This window comes from Sinocyclocheilus anshuiensis, unplaced genomic scaffold (genome assembly GCF_001515605.1).
Source record: "Sinocyclocheilus anshuiensis isolate Anshui unplaced genomic scaffold, SAMN03320099.WGS_v1.1 scaffold1068, whole genome shotgun sequence".
Lineage (NCBI taxonomy): Eukaryota > Metazoa > Chordata > Actinopteri > Cypriniformes > Cyprinidae > Sinocyclocheilus > Sinocyclocheilus anshuiensis.
The window spans coordinates 35,451-58,802 of record NW_015551062.1 but is presented as its reverse complement, the minus strand read 5'-3'; the positions used below and the strand labels follow the sequence as shown (position 1 = coordinate 58,802).

At 40.3% G+C, this 23,352-nt stretch overlaps 2 protein-coding genes across 6 annotated transcripts in view; one reads left to right on the top strand and one right to left on the bottom strand.

Moving 5' to 3' along the window:
• Positions 1 to 998: 998 nt before the first annotated feature.
• Positions 999 to 9,442, top strand: irf10 (interferon regulatory factor 10). Of its 3 annotated transcripts, none has more exons than XM_016451824.1 (9): positions 999 to 1,447; positions 1,720 to 1,897; positions 2,178 to 2,367; positions 2,508 to 2,575; positions 2,711 to 2,753; positions 2,837 to 2,914; positions 3,110 to 3,496; positions 3,591 to 3,709; positions 9,197 to 9,442. In XM_016451824.1, the coding sequence occupies exons 1-9, from the start codon at positions 1,419 to 1,421 to the stop codon at positions 9,293 to 9,295; spliced, it is 1,191 nt and encodes a 396-aa protein (XP_016307310.1). In that variant the 5' UTR covers positions 999 to 1,418; the 3' UTR covers positions 9,296 to 9,442. The 3 variants fall into 3 exon arrangements, with proteins under 3 accessions (XP_016307310.1, XP_016307309.1, XP_016307311.1); XM_016451823.1 differs by having other exon boundaries at positions 2,708 to 2,753; positions 9,197 to 9,441; XM_016451825.1 differs by lacking the exon at positions 999 to 1,447 and adding an exon at positions 1,524 to 1,605 and having other exon boundaries at positions 2,708 to 2,753; positions 9,197 to 9,441.
• A 1,282-nt stretch (positions 9,443 to 10,724) lies between these two features.
• LOC107661991 (uncharacterized) overlaps positions 10,725 to 23,352 on the bottom strand; it is a 46,084-nt gene continuing 33,456 nt past the window's right edge. The window contains exons 2-4 of one of the 3 annotated variants that reach the window (XM_016451816.1): positions 17,843 to 17,929; positions 14,139 to 15,623; positions 10,725 to 11,947 (exon numbers count right to left, since the gene is read on the bottom strand). In XM_016451816.1, coding sequence (XP_016307302.1) covers positions 11,549 to 11,947; positions 14,139 to 15,479 — 1,740 coding nt within the window. In that variant the 5' untranslated portion in view covers positions 15,480 to 15,623; positions 17,843 to 17,929 and the 3' untranslated portion in view covers positions 10,725 to 11,548. The remainder of the gene's footprint in view (positions 11,948 to 14,138; positions 15,624 to 17,842; positions 17,930 to 23,352) is intronic. The other 2 variants (XM_016451817.1, XM_016451818.1) reach the window with 2 other exon arrangements.

Genomic DNA, 23,352 nt, shown 5'->3' with positions numbered 1-23,352 from the left:
ACGCAGCAGACGTGGAGGACTATAATGCAATAAGAGCTCGTTCAAATACTGAGGTGCTAAATCATTCAGGGCTAAGTGGAAAAATAGACTATACTAGCGAACAATTGTGTTGTATAATTTCACAATATTGCTGTTTTACTATATTTTTGTTCAAATAAGTGCAGCCTTGGTGTCGAGTGAGGTGGGTTTGCTCGAAATATTGGCCGGCCTGCTGGAGTGGATTTAGGAGTGAGGTTGGATGATTGCAGAGACACGAATATCTTAGATCGTACAGTGTGTTACAGTTTAGTTTTTGACTATTTTTCATAATGAAAAATCATAAAAAATGTGCAAAAGCAATTACTTTCAAAATAACTGTTGTAGAATAACCAGCAGGAGAGCAGCGATGTGTGAACTGAATTTGGAGAAAGTACGGTGTGTTACGGTGAAGTTTGACTATTTTGTCCAATAACAGTGAATTGATGGCATATTTAAAAAAAAAATCATAAAAATCTTTCAAAAGCAATTATTTTCAAAATAAGTATTGTAGTTAAACCAGAAGGAGAGCAGCGATGTGTGAACTGAATTTGGAGAAAGTACAGTGTGTTACAGTGAAGTTATTGACTATTTGTAATAATAAAAAATCATTAAAAAATGTGTAAAAGCTATTATTTTCAAAATAAGTGTTGTAGTATAACCAGCAGGAGAGCAGGGATGTGTGAACTGAATTTGGAGACAGTACAGTGTGTTACAATGAAGTTATTGATTATTTTGTCCAATAACAATGAAAGCAATGACTATATTTCATTTCAAATAATAAAAAATAATATGCAAAAGCAATTATTTTCAAAATAAGTATTGTAGTTAAACCAGCAGCAGAGCAGCGATGTGTGAACTGAATTTGGTGACACTAAAGCGTGTTACTGTACAGTTATTGAGTATTTTGTTAGCAACATTTTTTGCGTTTCGCACTTTGCAGACGGTCCCTACGGACTTGTCTCTCAGACACCAGAGCATTGAGATCAATGCGTTTTGTACAGAGCGGAGGAAAGCTTGTTTTGAGGAAAACTCGCTTGTAGCTCCTTTTCTACATCACTACGAAAGAAAAGAGGCGTCAATTTTGTAGTAAAAATATTTTGCTCGTGAGTTCAGAAGTCAGAAGTGGAATCTGTGAATATCTTGCCAACTTTACCAAACTCCGAATCAAAGAGTAAACACGGTGTAAATAAGAGATGTATCGTGGCGTGCAGAAACCTTCTTTGATTGTAACGGGAGTTTTAGCAAGAGTGCAGAAGTAACGACAGCTCCATGCATTGTGTTCGGAACGCTCTTTGCTTTTGTTGTGTTTAGACAGAACACAGCATTCACAGATTGGGTTTCATGCTTGCATCGGCCACTTACACCCCGCAAAGCGTCAGGAGTGTCACCAAACAAGCTTCATGTATTCGTGTTGTTTCTGCAGGCAGAGGTGAGTAGTGCATATTAAGGAACAGTTTGTGCGAACATGTCATTGTTAACAGGGCAACATTCATTACATGGGAAACCGAAAGTGGTTCACTTCATACTTTTACTTTCACTTTTAAAGCTCACTCACTCACATGTCTGAATGCATGCAATTGTTTAACTGTGAGTTCGTCTCAAATGTAATTTCTGTATGAGCTTAGCCCGAGCTTTATCGAGTAAACAGAGGTCTTGGTGTGTTAGAACTGCTGTTTGTATGTGACTGGTGTTATGTTGCAGATTGATGGAAGACAGGTCGAGGCACATGCGACTGAGAGAATGGCTCATAGCGCAGATAGACAGCGGTGAATACGCTGGACTGAGCTGGGAAAATGAGGAGAAAACCATGTTCAGGATTCCCTGGAAACACGCGGCCAAACAGGACTACAGACAGAACCAGGACGCCGCGCTGTTTAAGGTAAACATACTATGCAGTTTTACCATTAAACCCACTTTCAGTTGAGGCTTTACATATCTATCCGAACGGACGAAACTGATATTAGTGTACTGGCTTGATTGCTGGTGATTATATCTGCACGTAGCTTTTCATTTCTATCATTCCAACTATATTTAATTGAATTTCCCATTTAAGTCCAGTTGACTAAAAAGGTACACAAATTGCAAAAAAATACAAAATAAAGCTGCTATACACCAATACATTTAGACAGAAAGCAGATTAAACACACGCTCTGTCTCAGGCATGGGCCATGTACAAGGGTAAGTTTCAAGAGGGCAGGGACAAAGCAGACCCCTCTACGTGGAAAACGCGTCTGCGCTGTGCCCTCAACAAGAGCACAGACTTCCAGGAGGTTCCTGAGCGCAGCCAGCTGGATATCTCTGAGCCGTACAAGGTCTACCGGATCCTGGACGACACAGGGAGAGCTGCAGGTATTATGACCGATCTAGACCCGTGTTCCTCAAACCTCCGCCACCCACATCTCACTTCCTCATTAATATAAATATATCCACTCAGACACAGTCATACTCAAAACCAGCTTCAAATATAAGCTACTCCTTGTGTCTTCCAGACCCTGCTGGAATATCACTGGACAGTGACTGCAGCAAAGCCTTGAGAGACACACATCTGCCCATGCAGGTACTGTTCAGTGACGACTCCTGTGGAAATCCCCACATGCACCACACTGACTGCAAACTTGGATGACATTTATTGTTCTGCCCCCTACTGGACGGATTGCGTATGAAAATAATAGTTTATTTTCACCTCCAGCAGGACAGTTCGCTTGGTGACTCAAACAAAGCTGCTGGATGGAGTGGTTAGTGTTTTACTGTCAATAACAATGACTTACTAAAAACAGACAAACAAAGAGTTACGTTGAGTGTATGTGTGTGTTTGCAGTGAATGGCAGGGCGTATGCGTGTCCCAGCACAGGCACTAACTCCATTCCTCTATACCCGTCTCAGGTCTCCATAACTGGTGAGAGAATTTCTAGCAAGCTCATCCTCTAATGTTCCTCGTTTTATGAAGTACCAACTTGAAACTAGATGTAATTGTGATTTTAAAGATCGAATTACTCACTGGGAGGAAAACAATGTATAACATTAGGTGTACGCTGAAAACTGAAGCCAGTGTTAAAAAAGCGATGCTGTTTTTTCGTGTGCTTGCGTGCAGACTACCGCCTGGAGGTGCGCTTGTTCTATCACGGTAACCTGGTGCAGAATCTCGTCACTACGTCTCCAGACGGCTGCTTCATTCTGCAGGGCTGCACTCCGGTGGGGAACGAGCGCATCTACGGGCCTTGTGAAGCCAAGAAGGTCTTCTTCCCCTGTCCAGACATCATACACCTGCCCCCGGGCATCTCCGAAGCCATGACCCGTCTTCTGCCGCACCTGGAGAAAGGTGTGCTGGTGTGGGTGGCCCCAGATGGTGTGTTCATCAAGCGCTTCTGCCAGGGCCGCGTGTACTGGGACGGCCCTCTGGCAGAGCACAGACAGAAACCGAACAAACTGGAAAGAGAGAGGACCTGCAAACTCCTGGACATGACCATCTTCATGCAAGGTGAAGGAGGGAGGGGGCTTAGCCTGGGGAGACCAGTGCTTTTTGCATTTCGCTGATCCTTCAGTCCTCACGCTGTTTCCTGTGTTCTTGGCAGAGTTACAAAACCACCGGCAGGGCACTGGTCCCGAGCCACAGTACACAGTGGACCTGTGCTTCGGAGAGGAGTTCCCTGACCCCAGCCAGCCAAAGACCAAGAAGCTCATCACTGCACAAGTGAGTGTTCGGTAGCATTACCGGAGATGTACTGAGCGTTCAGACAGTAAGCCTGTGCTGCCCTTCACAAGCATCTGTATTGAAACGTATACAAACGATTTTGCCTAGTTTAGTTTATTTGAAAAATACAAAACTTCACAACTTGTTTGTCAACGGTAGCACAAGAAAAGACTGAAAATGAACAGCTATGGCAGCAGAACATTAACACAAATAACATCACAATGAAACGTTTTCGGCTCAAGCTAAAAACTGCCTTATTTAACCCTTTGTGGCGCTTTATCTTTTTCTGGAAATGGACTTTCATAAAAAGTTCAAAAGAACAGCATTTCCTTGGAATATAAATCTTTTGTAATATTATAAATGTCACTTTTGATTAATTAAATTCATATTAATTTATTTTCTAACTACCTAACTTCTTTTCTTGACCTACAGTGTATAATTTGTAAAATATACGCTGATGTCTAAAGAAGAGTCTATAATAATCCCTTTAAAACTTTGATTTTGATGACATGTTTTATTCACATCATTGCGCATTTTGTAGGCGACTATAAAGTTCACTCTGTTTTTTTCCTGCCTGGGCGATAAAACGATATCAGTATTTATTGACGGTACACCTTCATCGATAACAATAGAAAAAATTAGCAGTATAGCACACGATATAGGCACGTGCTATCAGTGAATGGAATAAAAAACCCACAAATTCTTGAGACAAAATTTGAAGCTCTTTTAACTTTACATGGCTTTCTCTTCATCTTTTGTGTGAGACGCAAATGCAAGTTAGTTGTCCGTCTCGAAAATGCGCAGAACATGCGTTCTGTGTGAATGGCTTGGTTACGGTTTTATCCTAACCAAGATCTTCTCTGCATTGAGCGTCTATATTTCTCTAGTATGTTGAATGAAAATCGCAGCAGCAGCAGCAGCAGGGCATCTCGTGGGTTCAGCTTGGCAGGCTAACACAAACGCTAAAGTACAATGCTAAACGACACTTACATCATCATCACCACCGCATCTCGTGCGCCACTGAGAAGGCTCCCGGACCTAAAATTCAAATGCACCATTTTTGATTTCAAAATATAATTTTATTATAAATTTGACTAATATTAATTTCTTTCATTCACGATCTCTTAAACGCAGACAGGCACAGCACTCATTTTAACATGTGCTTGTGTGTTCTGAATTAAATACAGTCTGTATGATCGGCGCTTTGGATTTTTGTATTAAGCTATGCATAAATACATGATGCTGTTTTGTTCATAATTGCTTATGCAATTTACGAAATTATACACTTTTTTTATAGATAGCCATTGTTTCATTGCATTGAATAAACAATTGAATGCGGTACATAATTTTGCTCATCGCGCCCTCCTGTGGCTTCAGGAGACAAGTCAAAAAGTTTCCTTAACACTAATCTGCATATAAAATAATTTAAAAATACAGTGGTTAAATTTAAACTTTTTTTCTTCTGCTCTTTGTTTAAAAAAAGTATAAATTGTTTTCAATAATTACTGATACGAAACATAATATTGTGTTTAATTTTTTAGCTATATCGCCCAGCCCTACCAGTCATGTGCTTTCATGTCTTTCGGGAGAAGTGAAGGAATTCATGGGTTGTAAATCTGACTCTGATTCTCTGCATTGCAGCGCAAACTAACACAGCAGCACCTATTACCCATTAGAGAACAACTGACATGGTCTTTATTAAGCAGTTTAAACAACAACATGCATTTACTTTAATTCACATATTTGAGAATAGGATTATCAGATATTTCACAATATAGTGGCTGTCCATTTGCGTCAGGCTTTTTCCTAATGTAGTGTGTCACATAAAGCAAATAAAAATCACTCTTCCTGTTCTGGCTGGTTTAAACAACAACATGCATTTACTTTAATTCACATATTTGAGAATAGGATTATCAGATATTTCACAATATAGTGGCTGTCCATTTGCGTCAGGCTTTTTCCTGACACATTTTTTTTTATGTCACATAAAGCAAATAAAAATCACTCTTCCTGTTCTGGCTGAAAGTCTTAGACAGGTTTTTGATTGCTTACATATCCTAAACATAAATTATTATATAAAACAACTGTATCTCTTCACAAGGTCTGGATTAACCTGCTTGACTTACATGGATTTGCCACCTTTATACGCTTTTTTCTTCTTAAGAAAGTTAAGTTTTTATAAGTTTTGGTTAAGTGTTGGTTAACCGGACATAAACATCTCAGATTTCATTAAAAACATTAAAGCCACTTGCCTAATATCATGCAGGTCCCCCTCATGCTGTCAGATCCGCTCTGATGCATTGAGCCGTGGACTTTTCTGAACGTGTCCTGTGGTATCTGGCATTAAGACATTAACAGCCTGCAAGTTGTGCAGTGGGGCCTCCGTGGATCGCATTTAATGGTCCAGCACATCCCATATATCAGTGTCGGTCTTAGGCTTCTGGGGGCCCTAAGCTACACTTTGTCAGAAGGCCCCAATGCGTTCATAAAAACCCCCAACCCCTTATTCTGTTGTTTCAGAACAGTTTCACTGTCAACAAACAACAGTGAGTTGTTTGACTAAAAATAATAGCCTACTACACAGAAACTGAATAAAGTCATCATATGTAAAAATCGAACACTGCTTAGTCTTCACCGTATTAATTAAATGTACATTGATTCTTACCAAAGTCATTGAGTGAAGAGCAGTGGTTCTCTCATTGTCTTTTGTTTGATTAACACTGACAGATCTAATAGACTGACAAGCATTCGATTATTTTCCACACTGTTTACGTTCACTTAAAGGGATAGTTCACTCAAAAATGAAAATCCTGTTATCACAACGCCGAAGATAAACAAAGGTCTTGCAGGTTTTGAACGACATGACGGTGAGTAATAAATGACAGAATTTTCATTTTTGGGTGAACTTTCCCTTTAAGACATAACTGAGTTGAAGAGAAACCCTCAAGACATAAAGACGGACATTTTGGCATAAATTTGTGTGTATTTGTCCTTGGAAACAGTGTCTCTTTCGCAGCTCAATATGCTTTTAGTATCGAGCACAGAAGACCGTATACTATGATGGCCATGTTACTTTATTAGACTGATTTGGATGATACGTAGGAAGGGTGACAGCGCGCTGCTTTAATGGAAAGGAATGCGGCATTGTGCTTTCATAATTGTTGGAAGCCAAAATCAAAAATGAAATGCACAGCACAGCACAGCACTAAATTCATCTGTGAAAGCAAGGAGGCCCCCTGGTGGTACGCAACCTGCGTGCTTTGCGTATAGGGAGGACCGGCACTGCCATAGATGCTCAATTGGGTTAAGATCTGGGGAATCTGGAGGCTCTTTGTCATGTTCCCCAAACCATTCGTGAACAGTTTTTTCAGTGTGACAGGGTGCATTATCCTGCTGAAAGAGGTCACTGCCTTAATTTGTGTTATAGAAGCTCTTCTGTGCGATCAGACCAGATGGACTAGCCTTTGCTGCCCATATGAGCATCCATGAGATTTGTTCTCCCATAACCCTGACGGCGATTCACCTGTTGTCCTTCCTTGAACTGACTGTTCACTTGCTGGCTAATGTATCCCACCCCTTGACAGGTGCCACTGTAATGATATAATCAGTGCTATACCCCAGGGCTGTTCAATGTTTGATTCCGATGGTTAACGAATATTCTAAAGCATGCAATTACTTTTACGGAAATCTGGCCAGTAGTGGTATTTTTTGAAGTGCGTTATAGTTCATGTTTATCATTAGATAATAGACAGTTATACTATAATTGAAACTATACTATAATTGCAGTTAGAGAACATGAGAAACACCTTAATGAAGACCACAACCAGATGCTAGTTGTCATATATTTAAGTTTTAGTCTTTCTGCCATCTTTCTATCTCTGTAGGTTCGCTGAATGCAATTGGTTGCCTTCTGCTTTTTAAACGTTTTTTACTGGCTTGAATTCCGTATTTGCTGCCCTTTTTAATATTCACGTAATGTTGTATGCTTTTATAAAAATAAAATGATGCTGGGATGTAAGTAATTAACCTTTTAAATTTAACATTTAAAAAATCTAAACTTATAAAAATCGAGTGTTGTCAATGTCTAAATGTACGTTAAAATGCAAAACCTAAAAAAGTAAGCAATTATAACCAGCGATAATCTTTTGAGCAACTATACATGTATACTTATTAAACATTACATAGGAATATTATCTTTCTGGCCACCAAATGCCTCTAATTTGCCTCTTTGCTCTGGAATTTAAAACTGTTTTCTCTATTTTAACCATAAATACTACACTAATTGTAATATATATATAATAAACATATTATAAAAAGTTATGTTTGAAATGGTTATTCAAGGTTCATAATTATTGTACATATAATTAATACCAAAAATCTACTCAAAATATAGAACTGAAGTAAAATATTGTACTTATTATTATTTAATTGATTAAAAGTTACACTTAAGGTGTTCTGCAACATTTGACTGCCCAGGAGTACGAGAACATTAATGCTGTCTCTTTTTCAGTCCCCAGAATAAAATGTGATTGTAAAGCGTAGTCAGCGTAGCTATCAAAGCACAATAAATGCACATTATGTGTTCATAATTACTAGAAATTTCTGCAAATACAGTGAAACTGCTGTCTGTCCTGATTAAACCCCTTCAATCATATTATCAGCGCGGAGTTGTTTGGAACTACTGAGAGTTCCTGTATTATGACATAATATCTTATACTTGGTCATGGTCATAATTATGAGATATTATCTCATTATAACACATGACACTTGGAAAAAAAATATATATATATACATTTTGCTAACTCTAAGTAACTATGCAACTACATGTCAACTAACTCTTATTAGAGTAGGTCAGTGTTAGTAATATAAATTGGTCACTTTATTTTAAGGTCCAATTCTCGCTATTAACAAGCATTTAACTACGCCTTTTACCTCAGTAAACTCCTAATTTGCTGCTTATTAATAGTTAGTAAGGTAGTTGCTGAGTTTAGGAATTGTGTAGGATTAGAGATGCAGAATATGGTCATGCACAATAAGTGCTTTATTAGCTCTAATAAATAGCCAATGTTAATAATAGGCATTCTAACAAGTCTAACTAGTTAATAGTGAGAATCAGTCCCTATAATAAAGTGTTACCAATAAGTTGGCATGCACTTACAAAGTTACTTACAGTCAGTAGAACGTCTGTTGGGGAACCATAAAATAAAGTGTTAGCAGATATTAAGCAGACAGTCTGATAATACTCTAAATAGTTGTAGTTGACATGTAGTTGTAGAATACCTAAAGTGGACTATCAAAATAAAGTTTTACCATATATATGTATATTCAATTCAAAATGATTTAACTTAAAGATTTTGTTGTTGTTCCAGCCCCAGAAGTATTTAGATTCAGGGATTTTTTTAAAGACTACCAGTAGAGGGCATTGTGGAATAATCCCACAGTAAATAAATCTTTTCTTTCTTTCTCTCACTCTATCTCTGTGTGTAGGTGATTCCTCTGTTTGCTGTAGAGTGTCTCCGCAGGCATAATGCACCTAATAATGTGGAGATGAAGCAATCACCGCCACACAGGAAAACCAATGAATAAACATACCTTAATCAGAACAGCACACGTTTCACCATCCCTGTGTAGGAATTCACCAACAATGACATGAATAAATTACAATTATAATAATAAAATATTAATAATAAAAATAGAAGTGTCTGTATCTAACATCAGTAGAAAGAATAAATTTACAATGTTAACTTTTTCATTGATTGTATTCAGCTTTATGTCGTTTATAGTCTTACTAATATTACTAACCATGATACTGATTTCTTTATCTTTTTGTAAAAGTTTGCTTCAAAAATGTAATTAAAATAAAGAGTTTGGTTAGTCTTCTGTATCACCTGGTTATTTCAGAAGTACAGTATGACTCATGGTAGACAATACAGCTTGTACTGAAGAGAACTCCTGTCACACTGAATGCAGCCGCTACACACAGCAGTGTTTAATGCAATGAACTCATAAGAGTGAAGAGCGATCTGATCCTTCAGACCCTTCAGAGACGGGGTCAGATGAAGGGACGGCAAATCAAAAATTAGGAATCTTTGTTTCAGCCTTTAAATGATGAATAAATCTAATTTAAAACGTCCTGCCCAAGGTTGTCCCGATGACTGGCCCATCCCAAATATATTTGAGCAGATTACTTATGAAGCTGTAGATTAATTCTGTCATTGTATGTTTTTAAAAACAAATCCAAGTGCATTGCATTTAAAAGAGAGTAATGCTGATATATTCACTGTGGCATGATTTCTGCACATCCTCAATGCAAGCCAGCATTACGAGCTTAAATTACATTTAACATTGCCCAGGTGTAAGGACTGCATGAATTTGTCCATACGCGTGACATGTTGCCAGACTGCTTATAGGCCACGTTCACACAGCAGCAGAGTCCGCTTGTCAGTCCTGCATCTGGGTCATTCGAACAGTTGCGTTCACACACGTTTCGCTTGTTTACGAGGGTGAGGACCAAATAAATGATAACTGTGGCTTCAGTAACTCACAGAGACGCAGATATGAGCTGTGCGTCATGTGAAGGTTTGGATCCAGGCGCTGTTCTCCACCGGACTCTTTACTGAGATAGAAAAGCTGCCATTTATTCAAGATTCAACAGATGAAATGGCACCACAATTGAATTGAATTTTATGTTGTATCAAATGCGAGACGACAAATGAATTTTTGCACATCGCCATCGTTGATATTTACTTAGCCACCTTCGCTGTGGTTACAGGTAATAGACACACACAGAATACACAATGATACAGACAGTGTTCTACTCTGGTAAACTGCTGTGTGAACAGGACATTGCACACTAACAGTGTGAACGTAGCCATAGTAACCTCTCAAGGTTTGGTATTTCATACATCAGAATATTGCGGCAATATCGTTCTCATTTGTCGTCTCATTAAGATGCTAAATATAGAATTCGATATAAATCTAGAAAGCTGTTCTTTTATTTCTAGCGAACATTGTATTACAGTCTCACAACTTTAAAAATATACATTTTTAGAGCACTTAGAACATTTATAAAGAAACAAAAAACTAACAGCGAACGTTATTTGAGAAACCACAAAAAAAGAGAGAAAAATAAAGTGATAGAGTGTGCTTAATCATGAGTAGATATACCCGTATCTGATTTCAAAACACTAGATTTCTGTCCTTTTTCACAAGGAAATGTCACAATCACCAGAGGACTTTTCTGATGTGTCATTAGCACCATCACTCACCAGGCCCAGGGTCGCGTGTGCTTTCATTCCCACATTAGTGTCTCTTCCCTTGGTACGAACCGGCTGGAGCGTAATGCTAAAGTGAACTAGCATACTGACCCCACACTGAAAGCCTGGCCGAAGGCTGCTTAATACATTCAGCTTGCCTGCTAGACTGAAGGTACGTACGCAGTTCATAAGCGTGAAACGAGACGTCATTACAGATTTAACAGTAGACTATTTCCTGTAGCATATTCACAGAACACTCGTAATATGATATCTACTCATATATTTGTGTACTTTGTCTTTTTCTTCCAGTAGTATTGGTTTGTTATAATATGGATTAAAAAGACATACCCTGCAGAAAAAGGCTTGAGATTAGCATAACTAAAAGGTGCGTGGTATCACAAAGACGTGATTTTTGATTGTCTCACTGTGCATTTTGGAACTGGTTAGCATGTGTTGTTCTACATTCTGAAATCACATTTAACAGTGGAGGAAAGAAGGGGAACAATTTACTAGCTATTCCATGGTATCTGTGAGGTTACCAATAATCAGACTCTAGACCTTCCTGTGGTGTCGATCCGAAGCCTTACTGCTGTCTCTCGTGCTTAGAGCCTTGAGGTAAATGGGTGCTAGTCTTGATTCCTGGCTGGAGCTCAGGGGCGGACCAGCGTCTCTTGCGGGCGCGGGGCCGCTCGCTTAGCAAACTGGAAGGAGAAGGCTGGACCGCTGGCGGAGACGGAGGCGCGGGGGCATGGGGCAGCCTCTCCGCCAGCTCCACCGCATCCTCTGAGCGTATGTGCGGACGCTGCACCTGACTGCCGGAGTGAGGTGAAGCAGGTGTGGGAGTCAGTGCCAGACACACGTCGCCTGTGCTGAGCTGACGGCACTGCAGGCCATACACCTGGGCGCTCCGCTGGGGACTGCAAGAAGACCAGCCGCGGTCCCGGACGAAAAACGGATACTCCGCTAAGACTGTGAGCAGCTCCTGCCGGAACAAGAACGTACATTTCGGTAAGGTTGCAAAGCCACCCATGATGACATTTCACAAAGAAGGATTCACATTCGGAGAGAGAAATACATTAAGATTTTGTATGTGCACTGTATTTGAAAAACACTTCAAGTGGCAGTACTTATCAACACACGGTTTGCTCAATAATCCTTTGTCAGAAAACAGAATTTGTTCACAATTAATTTATTTTTGAGCTATCAACGCTATGTAGTTTTATGACAGCCAAATCTCTCTGACAAAACAACATTGTTGTGTTTTCTTATTGTTAAAAATACTTTATTTTGTTGCAAACTCCAAATATAGCTCACGCCAAAATGAATGTGGTAATATGTTGAAGAGTAGAGGCTGTCAGTTCATAAAGTGACCTTCCCGATTCCTATCCTCAAATTGATATCTATTATAAAAAGCCAACAGATTCTCACTCACAAGGCATCTAATAATTAAAAATCATGTCATGTCGAAATTATACCCCAGCATACCGGTTGCAACAAAACCCTAATACCCTAATAGTAGCTGTTGATCTGACATATTATTAACATATTATGACAATATGTTAATCTTAAGGCTATGTGATCCAAACAATTGAAAAAATCACAAGTTGTAAGCATGCACAATTTACACTTTCTCTCTACCACTAAGGCTCAAGGACTTTGATGACATAATTCGGAATCATCCCACCCCTTACATTATAAGCAGAAAGTAAAGCTTCCTCTGAAATCTGTCACTTTTCAAACATCTACTATGTTCTATAATGTGAATGGCACATAGTGCAACTATATAGGGGATAGGGAGCAATCCATACGCGTTCCATTAGGGGCAATGAAGTCTGGTTTCGTGCCAGTGTCACGCAAACCTCCACAGGGTGCACACAGTGTGGTCTGGTCCAGAGACATGACAGCACAGAGCAGATCATATTCTACACTGAATGCTGTACTACAAAAATTGCAAATGGTTAGACATCTTCTACGTTATAAACGGCACTGACGAGCAGAAGAAATACTACCCATGCTATGTGATGAGCCACTTGATATGCTCTCCTGTTTCAGTGGAAATTATGTCAACACGCTGAATAACTCTGCACATTTCAAGGTACTTCAGTGGGACTTTAAGTAACCTTTTCAGATGTCTGAAGGATGTCAAATACTGGAAGGAAAAGAACTTCCTTCAGTTGAACAAGAAAAAACTAATTTATTAGGCTCCTCTACTGCCCATTTTGGTAATTATTTAGGCCACTTCAACATGCACAAAAAATGTCAAAATTGTTGTCATGTTTTTATAGGTTGTTTAATACATTTCAGAGTCAACTGTCATAGGCTTTGTCCACAATAATACGTTTTCGTTTGAAAATGCATCCTTTCTCTCAGTTTTGGCCTTCCGTCCACACTGAGACGGTGTTTTTGTCAAGGAAAATGCTCTCCAAAGTGGAAAAATTTGAATACGCTGTTTTCGCGTTGTAGTGTGGACTGTGAAAACGGAGGCTTTTGAAAACGATTAAGCATGTTTATTCATGTGACATGTATTGTACCAATAGATATCTATGTTTATACCAGTATCATGCCTGTTATGTGCTATTCACTTTCACACTATTGCTATAGATTTACTATAGATGTTACTTGGTACACTTTTCATATCACAGTCCTGGTTCCCGAAAATGTACTCGCAATTGCTGTTTGCGGCAAAACATGAGGGCAGTTGCATTTTAGATCAGACATACAGTTGTGAGTGAGTGCGACCTGGACGCGTCAGTGAATGGGGAGATATTTTCGTCAATAAAATGATCCTACCAGAAGAATTGCATGAAAACGTAAAGTATTATGTCTGTTCCGTCTTTATGCATGCACAGTAGGCTTTATGCATGCACAGTAAAGCGAATTTAATGTTTTCTATCGTTTCAGTGTGGATAAGAAACTTTTGGAAAACGCTTGAAAATGCTAGTGTGGATGGAGAGCATTTTAAAACGAAAACAGAGTTTTCAAATGTATCCGGATTAATGTAGACGTAGCCATAGTTTAGTTGTGTTAATGTAACTGGCTGCATTTTATTTTATCCTTTCTTATCATCACTTTGTGTAGTACAGCATTAATAAAAAATACACTTAAATAAATTGACTTGACTTGAATTTGCAGTAAATTTTGATTTCTGTACATACTTCTTGTGCTAAACTCACCTGAGTGTTGCGGTCTGTGAGCAAGACCTGCAAGTGGTTGAAGCCGTACGTGGGTCCGGGTGAGATTAAGAGAATAGTGCAGGTGCTCAGGTGAAACTCAGGCAAGGTGTCAGCACTTCGCACAAAATCCTCTGTCTTCAGCTCCTCCACCCTCTTCAGATGGCCGCCAGCCAGCTCGATCAGGGAACCTTTGGCAAAATGAGGTAGGACTGCAGAAGGGGGTGGGTCAGGGCCAGTGAGCACAGCGACGGGAGGGTGGTAGGACCCTGCTGAGGGATCCCATTCTGTCTCAAGCCCATGGCTGTTGTGTTGGCTTTGCAGGAAGTGATGTGACTTCCTCGGGGAGCAGGACACAGAAGGACTAAGTTGTGGGTACTTTTGAGAGTTATGGTGGGCAGATTGGCAAAGGGACCCCACAGCATAGTAGATCTGAGCTCCAGCCTGAGAGGCACTACCACCGAAATGGTCCTGAGAAGTGACTGCCCTTCCTGTCTTTGCGTCTGGTGAGGGGGGTATTGGCGTTTTGGGTGTTCCCCGAGGGTCCCTGTCCCACGGTAAGGAATGTGCACTTGTGCTCTCTCGTGGCAGAAGGCCTCTTCCGGTGGTCTGTCTTGTTGTGTTCTCCTGTCTTCTCCTGCCATTGGCATGTGGACCGTCTAACCTGGCCACATTGTCGTTCCCACGGTCATCGCAAGAGGGCATCCTTCTGCTAGGCCCAGACCCACTATCTGTGCTTTCAACACCATTGGGCCATCTGCCTTGGTACCTGAGTCTGCTGTCTGGGAGAGTGTCGTGGGGATAAACTGTAGGCTGTGGAAAGAGGTGAGGAGAGAAGAGAGACGAGCTATAGTCTCGTCGACCAGGGCTGTAGGACCACATTTCTCTGGATTCGCCTGCGTAGACACTTTTGAACATGGGCACAGAGATGAGTGGTTGCACACTAATTGGGGGGATGTCAGTGCTCAGCCAACGAGAGTGATGGGCAACGGTGTGCTCCAGTCCTCTGTCCACACCCCGTCCACACAACGCCTCTCTCCAGGATGCCGAAGCTGACCCTCGCCTCTCTCCCACCTGGACCGGCAGGTATGAGGGATGCCCGGAGGGAGTATAGGACACCTGCCAAGGCAACGACAGAGGACGGGGTGGCAGCGTGGGCGGAGGGGGTGGTAGAAGATCCCCGCTCTCTCGGTGACCCTCCGTGGAGTGGTGCAGCCTTCGGCTTCGAAAAGGGGCGGGGGGTTTGAAGTCATCCTCTGGGGCCGGCTGATCTGACGAGCCCTGTCGGGAGTCCCGCTTTTTAGGGGGGAGACACTCCTTGCTGCGGTCTGGGCTTGGATTCATGGGACAATCCCCCGGGCCTTCTGGGCCACTCTAGGTTACATGAGCTGGGAAGAACAAAGGGCTAGGAGAAAGACATGTTCTTCTGCTTATCAGCATCACGCACACTACGTGTCACACACGGCCACGTTCAGAACTCCCGCTCACCTGAGAGAGAAAAGGGCAAAAAAATATATATACATGTATGCATATAAATAAATAATTAAATAACTAAATAAAAATAGTACTGACCTCTTGCAGTAGCCCTAAACAGTATATTTGATTCACAGATAAAACTTATTTCTGAATGTCACTGCAGTACCTAAGCAGATTAACCATAGATTTAGTTCATCAAACATTTTAAAGAGTGTCCATACACTTTCAGGGGCCACTTCATATGATTACCTTATTTTCTGTTTGCTTTTTTATCTGTTTTTCTGTTGTTGTTTTTTTTTTTGCATGCCCTTATTTGTGTATTTCTATAGTTGTATTTTTATATTATATTAAATTGCATTTATTTGTATATTTACATTCCACCCAGTGTTTAGTGTTATCTGTATGCACCAAGGGTCTGAGAGTAACATAATTTGAATTCTCTGTATGTGCTGTACATGTGGCAGAATTGACAATAAAGCAGACTTTAACTATGACTTAATGGCTATGTAGTTGCAGACTGGAACATCTGAAAGCTTTATACTGGGAGAAATAAATTGTCCAACTGTTCTAAATATAACTTCCACACGGTTATCACCATATTGCTGTTGTGCTACCAACAAACACACAAAAACATATACTGATAGACAAACAATCAGGATTTTCTCACCCACACACATACAAGTATGGCAAGAGACTACATGACAGTTAAGAGCTTGTAACACTCCAAAGACAAAGGAAAAATTGAAATCGCATCATATGACCCCTTTAAATAGGTTGTTTCTGTTTAATAAGCTGTGATGAGAATCTCCGGACTTATTCCAGAACTTACTGTAGTGATTGGGAAAGTTACCTAACGATTAAAGATCACCAATGCAGAGGCATTTAAAACATACACACGCACGCACACACACACACACACACACACACACACACAAAGAAGGCTGAAAGGTTTAAAGCAGTGAAACTTGCTTGTTTCATTCACACCTTCTTGTGGGGAACTTTCTCTAATGTCAATCCAGCACTTTAAATTAGACACTTATATTTGACTGCAATACACTGCCAGCACATCTGGTCTCTTTCTCAACGCCTCTGTCTACCACACTGACTACATGGATTGAACCCAATACCCTGCTGTTGTCTCCATGGAAACTGAGTCCATACATCTACAGTGACCAAAGAGAGCTGAGAGGGTTAAACATATGTAGGGAGCTGAGCATCATAAAACACAATATGATTTGTCAAGTGCTTCCAAATGCTTCATTTTTTCTGATAGTGTTTACACACTGTATTTGCATATCACAAGTCACATGCTGTAGTGTGTAAAGTAATTAAACTGCACATAATGTTTATCTCTCAATGCTGCATAAATAAATTTTCATGATGCAATACATGACCCAAGTAAGGAAATTCTGGAATATTCATGTTACTCAATGAATGAATGAATGAATGAATGAATAAATGGTAATTTTTCATTCTAAACAGAAACGGAAATGTTGCAAAATATAAAAGCTAGACATAGAAAGTAACTTAAATCATGTAAACGGATATTTATGTATTTTCTTTCTTGAGTTGTTACTATCCCTAGGTAAAGAGTTCATAAGTACAATTTAAACATTACATACCTCCTGACAGCTGTAAACATGCCACAATTATCTCTGCACATCTCGTTTTTGAAAGTTGGCAACAAATATATTCTACACCCTATACCAAAATCCCTATGCTTACTCCTAATCATTTTTATAGCCCTGCTTGTTGTGACAAATTAAATCACTCTAACATGATGGTTCTGGATCATGTACTGCAAATTTATACATTTAGATATGATCTTTGGAAAGCTTAGGCATTCTATTATTTAAAAAAAAAAAAAACAGTAGAAAAAACACTGACAGAATCAATCTGACAAACACAACTAGTCTTTAAGAGGTGCATTCCAGGCTCATTTAATTATTTCAGAAGTTTCAATGTCTGTTCATTCTCACCAGCTTCTTCTTTTAATGCTAACTCAAGTTCTAGTGCAAATACTTTGTGCCATACACACTAGTGGAAAAAGATCTTCGATGACTCTTACCAAAAAAAACACACACACTACATAACTGCAGAGTAATTACTCATTGAAAAACACAGATTACGGAAAAATAACATTTGTTTTACTTCCAGACACGTCTCAAGCACACACACAGTAAACAATTTTAATGAATTTGATTGAGATCAAAATGAAAAGCACTGCTGACCTGATGCGACTGACCTTGATGGGGTGTGCTGAGCAGATATCCATGTGATGCCACTTACTCCTGCAGTCCATCACACCTGCAGCCCTTCTACACACACACAGACACACCAGTAAGGCAATGGTGTGTGCAAATCTACGGGCAAAATGTGGTGTCACACCATGTCGAAAGGCTGTGAGGCTGACTGTGAAAAAGTGTGAGAGTTTGTGCGTGTGTGTGCATGTACACAAGGCTGAGGAAATGAGTAATATCGTGCAGTGTGAGGCATGTCTGCTGTGCAACAACACACAGGCAGACCAGTTGCTGCTGTCGCCCACTCGCCTTACTCACTGTGAAAGGGATAAACACACACACATGCAGTAACAGACGGGTAATTACACACACTCCCACTCATGCTATCGCTCTCAAACACACACTCTCAGCTCTGAGCATATGCATTTACATACGTGATAAGCATGTAGATAGATAGTGATATATACTCCGGTTTTAAACACATCATTACACTGTAAACAATTTACAGGATTTTAGATGATTTTCTGACCATAAAGAAGAATAAGAAATTTGTATTATCAAGTCCTTTGGTGAAAAAAGGGCCATTTTCTGACGAAAAATTTCCAACTTTATAGCTTTGCATTGTGAAATAATCAGGTGTTTCATAGAAGTCACTATTATGGCGATCAGTGTCCACTCTGGCAGAGCCTTTGGACGTATTTACTTTTAATTTTTTTATTTTGTGTTTTGATTTTAAAACACAGTTTTGTGTTGTGTTACATAGTTTAATGATTGTCTCTAACCAGGTGTGCAATGGTAAAGCATCTCTTCCATGTTAATTTCAAACTACATTAATTAGTTTGTGTATTAACCAGCCAAAACAAACCATGAGAGACATTTTGTCGTGCTTGATTTCTGTTTCTATGGCATCATACTGGGTAGTCTCATATACACTGAAAACCCACTGGATCAAGCATTAAAAAAAAAAATGGAGGATGTGGAGGAAAAACTTGTGGAAGTTGAAAAATGTAACCCACGTCAGATGGTTGGAAGCCCAATAGAATCATACTAATTTATTGGTTGATGGCGCTAAAGCGATACTACCAAGGTGCTACGTGGTAGCTTCCATATAACTTTCTGCTTGGCAGCATCAAACCTCCAATTTTCAGAAGATGCTATGCAGCATCTTGTTCCCACTCAGGGAAACAGAGTAACAGTAATCTTCTAGACACTCCCTTTAGACGTTCCAAACCCAAACCCAACCCTAACCGAAGATACGAGAATACTTTTTGTATGCAAAGAAAACAAAAATAACGACTTTATTCAACAATTCGTCTCCTCCACGTCACCCTGGTGCCCTTTTGGAGAGTATCCACTGAATGTAAACAGCGTATGCTATTCTGTGTCAGCTGCGTCACAGCGTCAAAGTCGTTATTTTTGTTTTCTTTGTGTACAAAAAAAGTATTCTCGTTGCTTCGTAATATTACGGTTGAACCCCTGATGTCACATGGATTATTTTACTGTTCTCATTGCTACGTTTCTGGACCTTAATCATGGTAATTACATTGCTGTCTATGGGAGGGTCAGAGAGCTCTCAGAATTCATCAAAACATATCTTAATCTGTGTTCCGAAGATGAACAGAGGTCTTACGGGTTTGGAACGACATGAGGGTGAGTAATTAATGACAGAATTTTCATTTTTGGGTGAACTATCCCTTTAAGCCTGCAAAGCCATACACTAGCTGGGAAGAGTATATGCATATCGTCATGCTCCTGCAACATAACCATAGAAGGAAAAAGGTTTGTAAAGTGATAGTTTTAGTTAGATTTAAAGCATGTAGTAAATAAACTAACTCGAGTATCAAAACTAGCTTTGAAAGTCCTGTTGTTGTTTTTTTTTTTTTTTAATAAATACAGGAAAATTCGACAAGGAATGCTAATCATCAACACTCTTAAACAAGGCCTTTTTAAGAGACAACACCTTATCAGACACAAACGATAAAGGCTCAAATGTAGGACCCAAAAGCAAAACTATAGACAAATTCCAGGGATTTGTAAGGGAAATCAAATAAGTGAATGAGAAATGGGCAAAAACGTTGTGGCCTGCATGCCCCATATATAAATTGAGAAACCAGTTGATGTCTCTTAATAGAAACACCATCTAAGCCTCTACAGTATTAAAATAAAGTAATGAGAGGAACATCAGCAAGAACCTGATGAAAACAGGTTCATTTCCACTCTGCCTCCAGATCTGTTTCACAATCTGAGTAAGTAATCTTAATTCTGTACATTGTACATTCAATCTGTACATTGCTCCCACAAAAGGGTATGATGGGTTAATATGTGGCCATGTGGCTTGCAAACGCACCCCTCCTTGACCGATTGGTGTGGAACACCACCTTCACAAAAAAAGACATGACTGCTCCGAATGTCTTGAAGGAAAATCGTCAGTGCTAAAAACACTACTTACATCTCCAGACAATGTATGTGCCAAGCAAGCTGCTGACCCATCCATAACCTGCAGTAGGGGTGTGCAGCGAAGCCAATATTTGTATTTGTTTCTGTGTATGTAAAACTTGTAAAACAATAATGCTATATAATATATAAAAGAAGGGGGAAAGCATGAAATCATGTTCTAATGTTTGGTCCCCAGTGCGAGCTGCAGGGTGAATCTAAACCACAGAACAATTGTTATTTTACAGTGACACACCAAACCAGGAGAAGGGGAGAGACAAAGTTTAATATGTAGTGGCATAAGTGCAGCTGGACCTCCTGCTTCCTTTTCTTTTGCAATCCAGAATGCCAGCACAGCAGAAAGCTTTTTCACATTTGGTGAAAGCGCTTTTACATTTGTGAAAAACATAACTTTTTTATATCAACAAGAAAGAAGCAAGCCCAGCCCAGATAAGAAAAAGTAATGCATATTTTAATTTAAAAATCTTTCTGCCATTGTAAGGCCTTTGTCTACAGTATCAGCACAACACTCAGGGCAAAAGTTAATCTGTCTCTCACAGTCTTCTTAACTCCAGATCAGATGGTAAATTCAGCTTTGGTAAGCTCTGCCACCAGCTCCAACTCCCCACAATTCCCTGCTAGACCTTGCTCCCAATCCAGTCAATGGTGGGAACATCACAGGGCACACAGAACCTGCCATCCTTATCCTCGGGTATCTGCATCAAGACAAAACTCTTTCCTTGCTGCTTCTGGAGGGTTCCATGGCTGATATCCTCCTTGAACGTCCATAGCTTATACTCTATTCACCCAAACTCTCCTGGTCCACTCCTTAGGTTCTGGAATGAGGATACAGATGCTTTCAAGGGTTTCTTCATCTGCCAATGGCTGCTACAGGCCATCAGCACCTTGCAGCATAAAGTATACTTTGTATATAAACTGGCAGATACATTCACATTGGGAATTTCACCAAACTAGGACTTCTAGGGACTGTTTAATGGTATGGAACCCATGGACTCTATGCTTTTAACAGCCTAAGTTTTCTAAGGTTTGTTGTGTTGTTTTAAGTTCCATGTGGAAATTGTACATGTACTTTGTTTATTCACTTTATAACTTTTTGTATGTCTCATCTTTTTAAATGCTCCCAACCTCACAGAGTTTAATCTGACCCTATTTTAATCAACTGTAACAATACCATCCGATAAGGCCAATCATTACAACTGAACCTAAACGCCAACTCTCTCTACCGCCTCCACTCCTCTGAGATCTCCAATGCTGAGCCCAAACCAACCCTGCATCTGCCCATTATCGTGAGCTCAATCCAGTGGATCCTGGATAATCAAATCGTGGAAACAACCATAGCAGCACAAACCTCATGAATTCTGTTCACTGAGCTACCCCTCAGACCTGAAATTCAGCTGCTGGGGGCTCCCCTCTTTCTCCCTTTTTTCTCCTCCATAGTAGAGTATATGTTATAAGTCCTCTCAGTTTTTTTTCAGTATTTTATCTACAAAAACCTATTGTCAAGATTTATAGGGTATGACAGGGCTAAAGGCACCCTGGGGTAAAAGACGCCTTTTATTTTTTTCCCTCTAAACCACTAGATGGTACAAAAACTTGGTGTAGCTCTTTCCAAAACAGCTTTTTAAGATGCACGTGCAAATTTGGCTGATCCTTGATGTAATTGCGGGCAGCAGAGCAAAGTTGATTCTGTGCTAACTTGATTTAATATTTGATGTTTTTTTAAAACATTGTAGATTTAAGCAGCAAATGAGAATTGCTAACATTATTGCATATATTTTGAGACAAAGGTCTTCTTAAATAATTTTCTGTTTTGTTTAAGATAATTAAAGCAACAGTTTTTCAATAACTGAAGAATATTTCAAAGTATGGGTACATGGTTAGATTCAGATGGTAAATATCAAATATTATGTTGGGTGTTCACCTTGTTTATAATGAAACTATCATATTTACAAATATTATATTTTTTAAAAAATCACTTGTTACTACTGTAAATTTATATTAAATTATTATGGGACCTCCTTCAATGCTTTCAGAATCTTTACTTTTTAAAATAATTTTGTTTCATTTTTAAAAATGTTTTTATATTAAAATATTTTAATTACAGTATATTTATTGAACAAAATTAATTATTTTATTTATCAAAATAAGCGGGAAATAGTACAAACTTTGCAAAATGGATTTTAAGTATTAACATTATTAAATATATTAGCTAAAATATTTATATCAATACTCTGTGCCGTTTGCCCCATGCTGGCCAGCCCTTTTACCCCGTATGTGGGTAGGTTCACGCGAAGGACGGACACCCGGGAGGAGGACGACAAACAGAGTCCAGGGTGGAGACGACGGACGGAGGAGCCAGGGCGGATCAGACGGAGAGAGGAGCCATTTTGGAGGCAGAAGGGACCAGGGCAGATCAGATGGAGGGAGGAGCCAGGGAAAAGACAGGAGGGAGCAGTCGGAACAAGGCGGGACCCAGGCCTCAGCCATGAAGGCGACCCACAGTGGAGCCAACTGAGGGAGGAGCCATGGTGGAGGAAGGGCTGATAGCTCCAGGGGGCCGACCGAAGGTGGCAGAGCAGGTGGTGGTGGAGCCCGAGGCTGAGACGAAGAGCCAGGGTGACGCTGAGGATCCGGAGGGCCAAGGCGGAGCCGGAGCCACAGAGGACTAAGGTGGAGCCGGAGAGAAGGAGGAGCCTGACTGAGCCAGAGGGAGGGAGGGATGAGGTGCAGCCGGAGGAGTGGAGTCCCGAGGCGGCGGATAGACGACGACAGACCAAGGCAGAGCCAGAGGGACGAGGGAGCCCATGGAGAGGAGGGAGCTAGGAGCCATGGTGGAGCCACTGGGTCAAAGGGCTGAGGCGGAGTCCTGGACTCGGAGGCTGGAAGCGGAGACAAGGGATCCTCCAGCCACGACGCCGATGGAGACTGGCAGACCCGCAGCGATCCCACTGCACCGATGGTGGGCTGAGGGTGAGCAGAGGGGCTGCCAGATGACAGCGGGTGGGAGGGCGGGCATTTTCGAGGAGCGGCCAAAGGAGGGCACTTTC

What these genes read in the sequence shown, in the direction of transcription:
- irf10 (XM_016451823.1), top strand. Translation starts at nt 1,419, where the DNA reads ATGTATTCGTGTTGTTTCTGCAGGCAGAG. An exon ending in TGTTGTTTCTGCAGGCAGAG is followed by an intron (nt 1,448 to 1,719) that starts GTGAGTAGTGCA and finishes GTTATGTTGCAG; the next exon opens with ATTGATGGAAGACAGGTCGA. An exon ending in AGAAGCTCATCACTGCACAA is followed by an intron (nt 3,710 to 9,196) that starts GTGAGTGTTCGG and finishes CTCTGTGTGTAG; the next exon opens with GTGATTCCTCTGTTTGCTGT.